This window comes from Balaenoptera musculus, chromosome 20, assembly GCF_009873245.2.
Source record: "Balaenoptera musculus isolate JJ_BM4_2016_0621 chromosome 20, mBalMus1.pri.v3, whole genome shotgun sequence".
NCBI classification, from domain to species: domain Eukaryota; kingdom Metazoa; phylum Chordata; class Mammalia; order Artiodactyla; family Balaenopteridae; genus Balaenoptera; species Balaenoptera musculus.
This window is the reverse complement of record NC_045804.1, coordinates 13,161,122-13,175,846: the sequence shown is the minus strand read 5'-3', so window position 1 is coordinate 13,175,846 and position 14,725 is coordinate 13,161,122. Positions and strand designations below refer to the sequence as shown.

The 14,725-nt window shown below is 49.3% G+C and overlaps 1 protein-coding gene across 1 annotated transcript in view; it reads right to left on the bottom strand.

Moving 5' to 3' along the window:
* TBCD (tubulin folding cofactor D) overlaps positions 1-14,725 on the bottom strand; it is a 175,603-nt gene that overhangs the window by 64,408 nt on the left and 96,470 nt on the right. The window contains exons 14-15 of the mRNA XM_036835790.1: positions 10,727-10,883; positions 1,841-1,898 (exon numbers count right to left, since the gene is read on the bottom strand). Coding sequence (XP_036691685.1) covers positions 1,841-1,898; positions 10,727-10,883 — 215 coding nt within the window. The remainder of the gene's footprint in view (positions 1-1,840; positions 1,899-10,726; positions 10,884-14,725) is intronic.

Genomic DNA, 14,725 nt, shown 5'->3' with positions numbered 1-14,725 from the left:
AGGGGACGTGACTCGGCCAGGGAAGGGCAGGAAGGAGGGGCTGACAGTACTGCCACAGCCTGGATGGACCCTGGGAATCGTGCTGCAGGAAAGGCAGTCCCGAAGGTCACACCGTGTGAGTCCACGTATATCACATCAATAAATAATACGGGGTTTAGTACTAAACATCCAATTCGACGTCCAATGAGAAAGACTGGGACTCGTAGCTACACCCAGGCTTCAAGGACATCTAATGTCAAGAGAAGTGTGGCTCCCTGGCCCCATTCCGTCCTCCCGAACCTGCCGCCAGAAACCAGTGGCCACTGGGGAGACACATTTGGGGGCCTGCTGGGCACCTTCTAACATGTACAACAACTAGCATTGAACAACCACTTAATGGGACATCTTTTCACAAATTCATAAATATATTCACCGTGATTAACCGGGTGGGCCTCCAGTCTGTCACCCTCCACGACACCCAAGTATGACGGGAAGGCCATCCTCCCAGGGCTGCTGGTGGTGGTGAGAGCCTCCCGGCACCTGACAACCCGGAGAGGTGGTGCCCCCAGGGCACAGGACGGAGAGAGAGGACAGCTCACCACCCTCACTGAGCCCCCACCTCCGGGTGCTGGGGAAAGAGGCCTGAGGTTGCTGGGCGGGCTCCCAAGGAGAGCACAAAACGTGAGCACAAACAGGAGCCAAAAAGGACGAAATACGTCTTCACGAGGAAGCAGCTTTGCGGTGAGAGAAATTTCATCCCCAATAATTAGGGACTTGTCCTGACATTTTCAAATGAGCTTCAAACAAAAGCACCTTTCACTGCCTTAGCCTTGCACCACTAGGTAAGCAGGGGTCACTTAGGTGGTGTTTAATGCAAAGAATTTCTGCTGATTTTAAAGGATTTTAATTTTAACTTGAAAAAAAAATTATTTCTGTTGTTTTATTCCACCTCTTCCCCAGGGTAAAGAGTATCGGTGCTTCGATTTTATTACTGCTTCCCAAAATTAGCTCTTAGGTTCCAATAAACAGAAAAGAAAATATAAAAGGCAATTTTTTTTTTAGGCCACACTGCGCTGCTTGCGGGATCTTAGTTCCCTGACCAGGGACGGAACCCCGGGCCCCCTACAGTGGAAGCACGGAGTCCTAACCACTGGACCGCCAGGGAACTCCCCGAAAGGTAATTTTTAAGTACAGATTTAACAAAAGATTCTTACTGTATTTCAATGAGTCTTACAATTACTGCCTGAGGGTATATATCAGGGCACAAACGTGAAGACTTCTCAAAGAATCACCAGCCTTCCTACTGATGCTCAAGACAAAAGAAGAGAAACTGCAGGACACAGATGAGGTCCTGAGCTTTCCTGGGAAACTTTTTCTTGAAAGTTTCAAGGACCCCATGTACTTCAGGGAACAGAGAGCAGGCAGGCCATCGGGAGCTGCAAGGGAGCACGGGGCTCTGTGACCTGATGGAGCCCCTGCATCTGAGGACGGAGGCTGCGCTTCCGTGTCACCCCACCAACCAGAAGGCGAGGCTGCAATGCTGATCCCTGGCCAGACACTCACTCGTCAAACAGACAGCAGCACCCACTGTGCACACTTGCCCACTCCTGAGCTGTGGACCCTCCAGGCCCCCTCTCCATCCCCACCTGGACGGGGGCAACCCGTCCTGACCCACCCTCCACGGGCTATAGTCCACTCCTCGGCTGGGACTCAGAGGGAGTGGGAGCCACCCTCCATGGGCCCCCATCCCCTGGGCGTCCCTCCTGCTTCACAAGCCGGTGACCACAGCCTCTCGGGGGAGCCGGTCACAGGTCAGAGCCACCCACACCCTCAAGAAAAGGAACAGGACAGGAAAACTTACAGAGGCTGCTCTCCTGCAGTTTACATCTCGGTCAAACACGGCAGCAATCACCAGTGCGCTGTGAGAAAGAGGGAAGGCGATTAATGAAAGGGAATCCGCACAGACACCTGGGACGCTGACCCCATAGTCTCCCTCCTCCGCATGCCCACAAGTCTGTGGCTCGGGGGCCTTGGCTAAAGAGACGCTCATAGGACAGCGAGGGTGGCCAACCCCGACTTCATGAAAGCCAGCAGAAGTCACAGGGAGGGTGGCCTCGTGTACGGGCCTCACGGGGCAGGACGAGGACGGCAGGGTCGGGGCAGGATGACAGGTACAAACAGAGAAACGCATGGGCAGCCAGCGGGGCCCAGGAGGCCAGCAGGAGCGATGAGCCCTGCATCTCCCCAGAAACTGTGGGCAAGCACAGAAAGCAGCTCTAACGGTCCTATCCCCCCAAGCCAAACCACGACTGAGCTCCGCAAGAAGGAAGCCCCCAGGCTCATACTGTCCCCCAGCTTCACTGAAACCTCCCTTCACTACGTGATCGCCCTCAACCATCAGGGACAAACCAGAAGGTACTCAAGTGCCCAGTCGGCTTTGGCAACAACAGAAAACAAAGTGGGAACAAAGTGCTGTTTCTAAGTGTGACTTGTAAATTTGCATCTCCTATCAGCCCACAGAGGAAATGTTTGAAAAAGGGTTATTCAGACACACAGAGATCACCTGAAAGGGGTGCTGCCCTCCCACCCGACAGCCATTCTGTTTGGTACTGAAGTTGTGGAACGCAACCCTACAAATCTGTCAAAACCCACAGAACTGTTCACGACAAAGAGTGAGCTTTCCTGAATGCAAATTAAAAAGAAACTATAGGAAGTGGGGTCCTGCAACAGCAGAGGAAATGTGCCTGCGTTACACAGAGACACTACACTCGATGGACGGGGAGGACACACAGGAACTCTCTCCTCTGGGGCGGGTGTGTTTCTCACGGGGGAGGGTTAGCAGTTCTGAAACAACTGCATGTGGATGCCGCAGAGGAGGGAGCCAGGATGAAGAAGCACTGCTCACAGGAGGCCAGGGGACCCGGCGCTGGGCTGGAATCGCAGGTGTCCACGCAGTCGGCCAGGCCGGAGATGCAAAGGATACACTGTGGGAATGGGAGTGGAATCCAGGTATTGGATTCTAAATACTACTCTCCACTATGAGGAACACAGACTCCTGGAGGTGGTCGACTCCAGGGCTGGGTTGAGGGAAAAAGAAAAGCCTGGGGCATCCTGTCATGCTAGAAATTGAGAAACCATTAAAAACAAAGGCGCATGGGGGCAGGGAACACACCGCACAGAAACCAGCCTGAAATTGCTCCCAACAGCCAAAGGCAGAGCAATCTGAGCAACAAAATAACAAACAGTGCTAGAGGATAACCCATGATCCACACTGACATAAGTAAACAAAGGAGCAAAAAGCAGAGCAGACATGTTTTCCTATGAAAGAACCACCATGGCTAGCCTAGCGCAGTACCTGATGGGCGCTGGGTGTGAAAACTGGATAGTTATATAGTCTCAAAGTACCCCCAAAATGTTTATTATTTATTAAAAAAAAACCAGTCACTTTAAAGACCTCAACTGGCACAGTGAGTTTGGGACGCACCCCAAATGCGACACCAAGAGGGCAGGCACATCACCAAAGAGCAGCTGCGGTTTAACCACTGGCCCCACACGACGCTCATTCCTCGGTCCCCTTTGTTAAGAGGTCGACATTCAGGGAAGCTGGTGAAGGGCTTTTATGGGAAAGTCTATTATTTTTGCAATTGTTCGTTAAGCCTAAAGTTAGTTCAAAATTTAAAGTTTTTTTGAAAAGCCACTAAATATCTGAAGATTTTTAAAGATCTAGTATCAGTATTTGGGGTCCTTTTACTAGTTGAAGCTGAAATTAATTTCAGCAAAACTCTATTAACAGAACGTTATTCCCTTTTCCTCTCTCAACTCTTTATTATATTATAAACTACAGCCAAAATGAGATTTCTAAAAAATACTGGGCTTAACACTAAAGGAAATTCATCAACTTTAGCAGGACCAGTTAAAGATTAATTGATTCCATTTCAACATCATAATTGCTTTTGTTAATAAAATCTTAGAAATCATTAAACTGATCAAGACATTTACTACTGTGATCTTTCAATAACCAAAAATTACACAACTACTGTTCTTTTTTTTTTTAATTGAAGTATATAGTTGATTTACAATGTTGTGTTACTTTCAGGTGTACAGCGAAGTGATTCAGTTATACATATGTGTGTGTGTGTGTGTGTCTCTATTCTTTTCCAGATTCTTTTCCTTTACAGGTTATTAAAAAATATTGAGTATAGTTCTCTGTGCTATACAGTAGGTTCTTGCTGTTTATTTTATATATAGTAGTGTGTATAATGCCATTTGCAGCAACATGGATGGACCTAGAGATTACCATACAAAGTAAGCTAAAAACAAATATATGATATTGCTTATATGTGCAATCTAAAAAAAAAATGATACTAGTGAACTTACATACAAAAGAGAAATAGACCCACAGACATATAAAACAAACTTATGGTTACCAAAGGGGAAAGGTGGGGAGGGATAAATCAGGAGTTTGGGATTAACATATACACACTACTGTTCTTAACAAAAACATGTTTGGTGTTTTATTCTAAATGTATTCTCATCATTGACGGAAATTTAAGTATTATATTTGCATATTAGTAACAGCCTTTTTTATTTTTTATTAATATTTATTTATTTATTTATTTGGTTGTGCTGGGTCTTAGCTGTGGCAGGCGGGCTCCTTAGTTGTCAGGTTGCGTGGCATGCGAACTCTTAGTTGCAGCATGCATGTGGAATCTAGCTCCCCAATCAGGGATCGAACCCAGGCCCCCTGCATTGGGAACGCAGAGTCTTATTAACCACTGCGCCACCAGGGAAGTCCCAATAAGAGCCTTTTTAAAAACTCCATAACATCATATGTATTCTAGGAAAAGATACTAACCAAGAATTTCTGCTTTCCTTTAACATCTGACACCAGAAAAATGTTGACGTATCTATACTGCCTCTGTACCAAAAGTTCACGTTTTACACTGAATTCTTGAAATTTCCTGTCAATCTATTTATCCTAAATTACAACTTTTAAATTATGGAACACTGATTAATGAGAGAATAGAAAAAACATAGAGAAGAAACTTAAAATCACCTGCCATCCTAACCCTACAGGCCACCATAACCCCTGTAAGGTCACTACTAAGTTATGCATCGAACCGCTCTGACCACCAGCCCTCCCAGCTGTGGACACTCTGGCCCTGCCCGGGGCAGGCTGAGGCCAACTTCAACCTAGCTCCTTGGTGCAGCCGAGACCACTGAGCCAAGTCCAAGTTCCACTCTGTGCCACCGCCGCGCCGTGCAGGTCAGCCTGCGGGGCCTGCTCTGTGGTGCCAAACGGAGACAGCATGGCTTCAAGTCTGTCCGTTTACGCTGTGACTGAGCCAAAACATTAATGAACTCCTGTGCCGAAGGGTCCTTGCCAGCTTTGTCGTGTGTGTTACCTCCTTCCAGCCCCTCCCCTGAACCACAGTCGGCAGCCACAGGGAAGGGGCTCTATCTACTTCACTCTTTCGGCACACGCTCCCCATAGTTACCTGGCAGTGACGGGGCCCAGGCCAAGCTCGGGCGTCCCCACCACAGGTGACACCGCTTACATTCTCCTGCAGACCCTTCTCTGTGTTCGGCCTGAGGTGGGTCTGTGGGCCTCCCGCGCCCCCGTGGCAAGGCCCAGCCCACTTGGCTCGGTCCCTGTGGTCACTTGCCACACAGCAATGGTTCCTGGAGAGACAGTGTGTCGTGGGAGCCCGGCAGAAACCCCCCTGAATGGCACGCAGTGGTCTGCCTCTGGGCGCAAGCCTCCTGTTCCATCACGGTGAACACACCCTGCCTGTGGTCACAGGAACAGACCCCGAGCTCACAAGGGCCACAGGGCCAGGCCACCGACTCAGACACACAGGGTGAGGCTCGTCCAAAGGCCAGCTTCCGAAGGGCTTGCGTTGGCTACAGCCTGAGAACCTGACCCTGGGGCACCAGAGACATGCCCAACCGCCACCATCAGGTTGCTTCTGCATTCACAAGTAAATGGCTTCAAATATTGGCTGCTTTATCCATATTTTACCAAACTTCACAGAACACAGTAGGACAAATATAACAAAACCACTTAAAAAGCACAGCTCTTAGTCAAATATAGACTCAAGTTAATTCAACAAATCCACTGTGTATATACCTATGAATGCAACAGGTTTTAAATACTGTTCTGATTTGGACTAAATTTGGAAAATTACTCCAATTTCACACTTTCAGAACCAAACTGGCTTATCTAGAAATACTAGCATGTTTCAACTCAAAGTAGGCATGACAATATTGGTGAAATATAAACATGAGCGCTCCCCCAGGGCCCCCATGTCCCATGTGCTGTGACGTTGTCCTCAGCGGGATGGGGCTGAGCATGAGTCATGTGCTGTCACTTAGAATTTCAGAGAGAGGTGCAGGGGCCAGACTAGCCAGCAAGGGCCACACCGACCACAGCCGCTGGGGCTGGGACACTCTCAGGTGTCTTCAGCTGTCTGCTTTCCCTGGGAGAGTTCAGGTAATACTTCACCAGGATTTCCCAACACAGAAAGATGGTCTGCGTCAAACAGAAAGGGACTGGCTTTCTTGTCCGCGTCAGGGGAGCTGCGTGCCTGGACCTGCTCCGAGCTCCAGGCACCTGGTTTTCGCAGGTACAGCAAAGAGCAGATCTCACCCGGAACTCAACTGTTGTTAGTTTGTGTGATATTTTGTAGCAATAAAATACAAAATATACTTTTTACCTTAAGTAACAGTAACCTTGTCATTTCAAAGTCAAAAACTTTTTAAAATATCAGACTAATAATTTCTTACCCATCCGTGTTGTCTGAAAGTTGTAAGTCACATTGGTTTTGGAATAAATTACAAGACGCGCCTGTGGCTGAATTTCTTTCCCTAAATCAGAAGAATCAAAGCTCATACCAGCTGACACAACAGTGAAACACAAGACATCTTTAAAGTGCTTTTCATTCACAGCGGAGCTAAAGTGGAGTCTGAGGGGAGACCTAACAGGTGGATGGGGGGAACACTCTGGTCAATAACTGCCACAACTTTTCTCGAAAAACAGAAAGGTTATCTTCCCCCTGGAAGTCTGCCATCAAGAAACGCTGAGTGGGAACAAGACGTAGCTTTGAGCAATGCTTGCCATTTCCTGATTTTTCAGGACAATCTTGCCCTCGAGGAAGAGATCTGGGAGCCAATCCCCAGGCACTGCCCACGCTGCCCTGCTCGCCCAGCTCGCTCCGCGAGGCTGAGTCGGGCACTGCCCCTGGTGCGGGAGGGGCCCTGCAGGGTTGATGTCAACAGGAGCTCGGCTTACAAAAGAGTTTCAGGTGAGGAAATCGCTAGAAGGTGACAACCAACACACATGCTGGCAACAGGGATCTTTTTTCCTTTTCTTGCAAATTAGCTTTTGATTACTGGTGAGATGGTACTTTCTAGATAATGCACAACCATCCTCTACCATTTTAACTTTATGTGTTTCTTTCTCCCTAAATTACACTTGGCTTTTCAGGAAGCTCTATGTACTTATCCACAAAATAATTATTCCATCTCTTAATGTGGCTGCATATAACGCTTAGGAAATACAGGTTTTCAAAATCGACCAACACTAATTCAAACCATGATTAAAATAACCTAAAAACTTCCTTTTTGGTATTTACAAAACAGAGAGGGTAAGCACATATTCACAGGTGAGGTGGAAAAACAGTTCCTCAGGTTCCTTTAGGAAGGGGAGCAGGCCGGAGCAGTTCCTTTAGGAAGGGGAGCGTTCCTTCCCTGCACGGCTCTCTGAGCCGGTGGCCGGCCACACTCTGACCTCTTCCTCTGTATGGGCTGAGCCCAGTCCGGCCTCATTATCACCACCACCTGATTCTTCTCATCAGACATATCTAGTTCATTTACGGAATTACAGTTTGATCTCAACTGTCTACTTTTGCAGGATCTACTGAAGAGTTTGTGGAAGTATAAAGATATCAAGATTTTATCATGTGCCACGATGAATGGGCTTAAAAGCTGACAATTAAAATGTGGTCACTTATTACAAACCAAGGGAGGCTGATCTCAAAGGACACACCCCAACCGATACTCTGGGGCAGGGAAGCGAGCACCAGCAGCGTCCTGCAGACTCACCTGGCACTGTGACTCACCCCCCAGCCCGCCCGCCTGCCCGCTCCACCCCCCGGGCCTGCCGCCTAGATGGACCAGGAAGGGCTGGAGCACAGGCTCCCTCGGAACCTGCCAAACTGGACTGAGAAAGCTGCCAGGCATGGCTCCAACAGGCACTTGCTGATCCAGTCCTGGGATGGGCACAGGGGAAGGGGACAAGAGGGGCCTTTCTGAGCAGAAACTCCATGAGGCACTAACTCCAGGGTCAATTAGGAGAAATTAGTAGGGCTGTGAAGCAGGAGTCTCTGGGCTCCCCTGCAAGCTGGTGGTTTCAGTGTATGTAAACTCATCAGTGATTGCTTGGGCGTACCCAAGACGTCAGGGAAATTCAGCCTCCACGGAGATCAAAGGCCCCAAGAACCACATGAGTTTCTGTGGACGGACGCTGCCACCAGTACATGCAGCTGTGATCTGTCCCTCGTGCTGAGTACCATTATTTAAAATGAGTCCCAGCTCAGAAAGCTCGGTGTCCTGACCACCCACCTGCACTCCATCCCCCCCCACATTCCAGTTCCCCCAGGGGCCCCACAGTAGGGCTCGGCCCACCCCTCAGCTGCAAGCAGACCTGCATCACCCTCGTCCAGCAGGTGGGCCGCACAGGCCTCCAGCCAGTGGCGTCGCTGGTCTCTTCAAAGCCCTCTCCCAACAGGCGCCAGTCCAGGAAGTAACCCTCTCACCAAAGGGGGTCTTTCCTTTTCTGAGTAACAGGGCGTCACCCTGAAGTAAGATGTGCCAGTGCCCCTTCAGCTTCCAGGAAAATTGGACAGGAGTCTGTGAAGGGCCGCCTACGCCGCCGGGAATCCACATTGACAGTCACACCACGTGAGCAAGGGCCAGGCTTAACACTTACCAGCACTTCTGCTCACCGGCTGGTACTCTGCATTATAAAACCACTGCTGAGATTAGCATTGCAATGGTATCTGCTTTTGGGTGAAAGAGGCTCCCTTCCCAAGCCCAGGGCCTGCACAGAACCCTGCTCTCTGGCCCACGTATGCCAGCAGGGACAGCAGGACTCAGGACCCTTCACACTATTTCTCTCCAAGTTGGTGACTTGTGACTCTGATGTTCTCACCTACGGGGCAATGAGAAGCTTCTCCCCGAAGCAGAGGACGTGGTGAGTGGTGGCCGCCCACCTCTGTGCCCAATGCCTCTAATGACCCTTCAGCCCTTGGCAATGCTTCTCCCATTGGGCTGAACCAAAGAGAGTCCCTGGAGAAAGCAGGGGCCCAGGTTCCTGCAACCTTCCAAGTTCTCAGCCGCAAAGGTTAAACTGAAAAAAGAAGCCTTGTCGGGATGATTTAACTCTGAAATGGGAATGACCATTGGGAGCCAGATTCCCCCCAAAGCGGTCACACATCTGCTTCTGGCAGAGGCAGCGTGGCATTTGCAGAGCCAGGCCTGGCTCAGCTCCAGGCAAGCATCCTTGGAGGAGTGGGAAGCCGCGACACTGAATGAGACAGCATCTAAGGGTTCATCACCCTGTGACTGCTGATGTAAACAATGAGCAAAACACACTTTTTTTGCTTTCATTCTCTAGTTAACAGAAGCAACTTCCAAAAAGCTGAGGAACAGAACAAGAAAGCAGTAGGCAGCGCCTTCCCTGAAGCTGCATTAAACAGCAAACAATCTCATGTTTGCAGAGCAATGGGAGAGTGGGGAACGCACGCCCGAGGGCAGGAACAAGGGACAAAGGCACAGGCAGCCTGGTCTCCGCAGCCAGGCCTCAGGCCACGGTCTCTCCACAAGCCTACTGCCCTCCCACCCCACCCTTCCCCTCCCAAGGATGGACAGGACCAGGAGGAGTCAGACACCTGTACAACTTCCTGGGAAGCAGTGTATCTCCCTAAGCAGGGATCAGAATCCTCAGGCTGCTCTGCAGGCTCCTCCTTCACGTGAGGGTAAAGATTGAGAGATACAACCTGGCCACGTGTCCGGAGCAGTAAACAGGCCTGAGGACCCTCTCCTGACCCTAGAGTGGCCCACGCCCTCCACGGCTTTCCCCCAGGCCCTGCTGGTGCTCAGAAGGTGGGAGGGACCCGACGCTCGGACCAGAGGAGGAGGATGTCAGGACAGAGTTGCCGTGTGGATGCTTTGAGACCTGGGGGGTCTCCCGCTCTTTTCACGGCACCTCCTTTGTGGCAGGTGGCCTCCAGGACCTGAGAATAATGTTGCAATCCATCTCCTAGTAAAAGCCATCAGGTCAGTGTTACAACCATGACTAACCCAGAGGCTGCCGCCATGCTTGGCCGCCTCCTCCAGCTCCTTAATCAACAACCAGAAGTACAGACCTGACCTCCTTTTTCAAGTCAAAGGGATTCCGTCCAACAGGAGACAGGGAAAAAATTAACTTACAACATCACTATACTGAGGACACATCTGTTTTGAATTTTCCCGGGCACAAACATAGGATCCTAAAAGTAGGGCTCACGCCCACGCAGGTGGCACAGCCTGCTGCCCTCACTGCTCTGTCCAGGAAACCAGGGAAGATGTATTTTTCCAACCTTGTGAGGCTGAGCTGGTTTTCACTGTACAGGTGCAGACAGTGAAGCAGGCGAGCCAATGCTGTCACTCCTCCATAGTGACTGGAAAATCATTTAACAGGCTTTACCTTGAGATTGCGGCCACGAAGGGCTTCAGTTCCTGAGGCTCGTAGGCCCGTGCGAAGGCCCAGCACACATAGCAGGCGGCGTCCCTGACGTTGGAGCCCACGCTGCAGGCGCCCCGCTTCTCCTCGTATGTCAGCGCCTTCAGGATCACGGTGACAACTGCACATGGGAGACAGAGACCGTGAGGCGGCCCAAAGCAGCACTCAGCTCCACAGACGCTGCACCTACTGTACCACAACCCTGCTGGCACCTCAGCCCGAGAGAGGCAGGTGTGAGCAACACACATGGTCCCCCACCCAAAGTCACCCTGAAACTCACGACCTGCTCAGAAAGGGCATCTGCAAGGAAAACACAAGTCTACCAGCTCAACTCAGGTGAAAACGTTTCTTAAAAGTTGCCCCAAAACTCCTAGAGAACGGCACGGACATGCCTGTGGGGCCCATCAAAGGGACGCTGCCGGGCCCAAGGAGACACAAAGGGACACAGAGGCCACCAGCAGCAAGGGGAGGGGCTGGCATTTCACGGGAGCAGGAGGAGGCTGAGCAGCATCACCCGGGACACCTTCTGATGAGGAAAGGGCATCTGACCCAGAGGACACCTGCCCCGGAGTCTTGCTGTCAAGGGGACCATGAACGATAGATGGGCTTCTAGTTCTGCCCAAAAGCAGTTACCAGCTGGTGAGCAAGCTCGGAGGGAGGAGACCCCGCTCGGAGGGAGGAGACCCCGTTACACAGGTGTCCTAACTCTGCTCAGAGGGCATCTGTGACCTCACCGAGCTTTGGGGCTGAGAACTAGGATGACAAAGTAAAGCAAGCCCATGGTCATTCTGTGCTAACTTCAGGAATAACCCAGATACATTTAATTATCTAAAACACCTGTGATATTTAAAGTAATTTGAAGTACATACAGATTGTCCTTCTGGTTCCATTTTAAAATGTCTTACTGAGTTGTTGTTTTTTTTTTAATATTTATTTATTTATTTATGGCTGTGTTGGGTCTTCGTTTCTGTGCGAGGGCTTTCTCTAGTTGTGGCAAGTGGGGGCCACTCTTCATCGCGGTGCGTGGGCCTCTCACTATCGCGGCCTCTCCCGTTGTGGAGCACAGGCTCCAGACACGCAGGCTCAGTAATTGTGGCTCACGGGCCTCGTTGCTCCGCGGCATGTGGGATCTTCCCAGACCAGGGCTCGAACCCGTGTCCCCTGCATTGGCAGGCAGATTCTCAACCACTGTGCCACCAAGGAAGCCCTCTCACTGAGTTTTTAATAGTGCACATGTAATTTTTGATATAAAGAGAGGAGAGAATTTAAGACACATGGTAAAAGCACTGTAATGTTTAAGGGAGCTGAAATTGTACTGTATTTACCTATTGAATTTATCAGATTCATGTATTTCAAGTACTTGGGAAAGGTTTGCTTATTAGAGACATGTACTTAAAAAGAAAATATATAACACTCATGCATAGGGTTTTAAAAGTATAAAGGTACTGAATTAATTTTATAAATGAACAATTTTTTAAAGTCTCTTAAAATGATTATAATAGTAAAATGTAATAGAAATAACCTTCAGAAAAATTTTAACTAACAATTCAAAGGTAGAGTATTAATTTTTTTAAATCACACTCAATGAAATTCTCTGAAAGAACATGCTGAAGATTGAACATCAGTTCAATCTGCTGATCCAAAACAGACAACGATGCTGCCATAAAGCACACTAAACAGCTCCCACGGTGTTTAGAGAAGTATTAAAAGTGAAAATGAGTATCTGTTCTGAGAAGATGGCGTGGCCGCACATCCCAGCTCCCGGGCACCAGGGCAGAACCGCTTCCGTGGATCACCATCCAACACTGGGCCGCCGAGCACAACAGTGCACGGGCAGGTACAGAGCCCACGCCCCCAGGGAGGCCAGCGTGGGAGCACATTCTTCTATCCGTGCACACGGCCAGAGTCTCCCTGTCCCAGCAGCACCACCCCTCAGGCCACACATTGCAGACATGGCGAGAGATGTCCAGGGTAGAACTGGAACATGGTAGCGTCCCATGTGGGGCAGGTGGTGCCCAGACAACTCGAGCACGATTCTCACGTGCATGAACTGGTGTGAGCCTGTGAAGGTCAACGCACAAGACAGCACAGGAGACAGCACAGGAGATCAACCACTGAACAAAGCGAACAAAGAAAAGCCGGAGAGCCAGCGGTGAAACAGATAGGGTCATAAAATGCACCAAGTGACCAAAGGCACAGCCAGAGGGGACAGCCCTCCCTGCGGCAGCCCCACCCTCTCAGGCACATCTGGACTGGGATCTCCCCTGGGTCTGGGCACCTCACTTCTCTCTTCTCTATCTTCTCTCTCTACTGTAATCTGCAGTCTGAGAAAAGACACTCAAGGTACGGATTTAAGAAAAATGAAGCACCAATTATTTGCACATGCAACTATCATCACAGAAATTATCTTCCAAAGAAATGTACCTAGAAACAGTCTTAGGCAAAAAATCAAAAGAAACAATGGCAGAACTATGAATATTATATACAAATGTCCCCTCTGCCTTTTGCATCTAAGGACTTTTGATTCTCCATAGAGAGCAACAAAAAATAGATTTGATTCTGTACCATTTATTTTGTATACATATGATGATTACTTTTAATAAGATTTGTAAATGTTCACATAAATTTACTTAAAATTACACAAGATAAATGTACTCCAAAATAAAAATCTCAAAGACATTGTGTTATCAGTTATATGCATCTCAACCAGGACTGAGGAACTCAAGAACATGTTTCCTCAATATTAACAGCGCCGCAAGGGCACCGCACTCAAAGTTCTGGCGGGGCACCCACACTGTGGACACCACGGTCACTCACGCCTGGAGCTGGCCTTATTCCTCCTCTGTGCATGCTGAGGATTCCAAACATGGAGACACTCTCTTGCCAAGTTCTCATGTCTTCAACCCAATGGAAGTACAACACCCCACATGGGATATGCAAAGGCCCCTCAAATTCCACAACGTCTGAAACAAAGCCCATCTCGCCCACACATCCTATGTCAGCCAGTGGCCCATGCCCCTCTGGGGCACAGTTCAGGGCACAGTGGTCATCCCAGGGCTGCCCCTCCTTGCTTCCCTGTGTCCAGTCAAGGCCTGCCCCGCCCATAGCAGCCACACCTCTGCAGAGGACCCCTTCACTCTGGTCCAGCATCTCCCTGCCCAGCCCCTCCATCACTGTTGGACCACTACCAGCCTCAGCCTCTGGTCAGCCTAGTGACTCACCTCAGCAGAGTAGAGCCCAAGCTACCCATGGCTCCCTCTCATGAGTGCCCCAGGGCCACTACACCAACTCCCCACTGGCCTCGCATCTCTCTTGGCCACAACCAGATGCATGCCACCCCTCCCACCTGCAAAGCCCCCGGAGCCCTCTCTGCCTGGCATCATACCCTGGGAGCACCAGGCAAACTTCCCTGAGCAGGAGCCACTGAAGCTAACAAGGGTCTGCCTCCACCAGTCAGCACACCAGGAACTAAGCTCAGCTTTCTGAAAGAGTACCTGTCCCTCTTTGTCTACCACCTAAAACTGAAGCATACAGTTAAGGCTCACGGAGCATGTATACCCAATGTTCACTGAAGCACTATTTGTAACAGCCAGGACACAGAAGCCATCTTAATGTCTGACAACAGATGAATGAAAATAAAGAAGATGTAGTGTACATATACACAATGGAATATTACTCAGTCATAAAAAATAATGCAATAATGCCACTGGCAGCAACATGGATGGACCTAGAGATTATCATATTAAGTGAAGTAAGTCAGACATAGAAAGACAAATATCATATGATATCACTTATATGTGGAATCTGAAAAACAGTACAAATGAACTTATTTACAAAACAGAAATAGACCCACGGACATAGAAAACAAACTTATGGTTACCAAAGGGGAAAGGGGGGAGGGATAAATTAGGAGTTTGGGATTAACATATACACACTACTATATATAAAATAGATAACCAACAA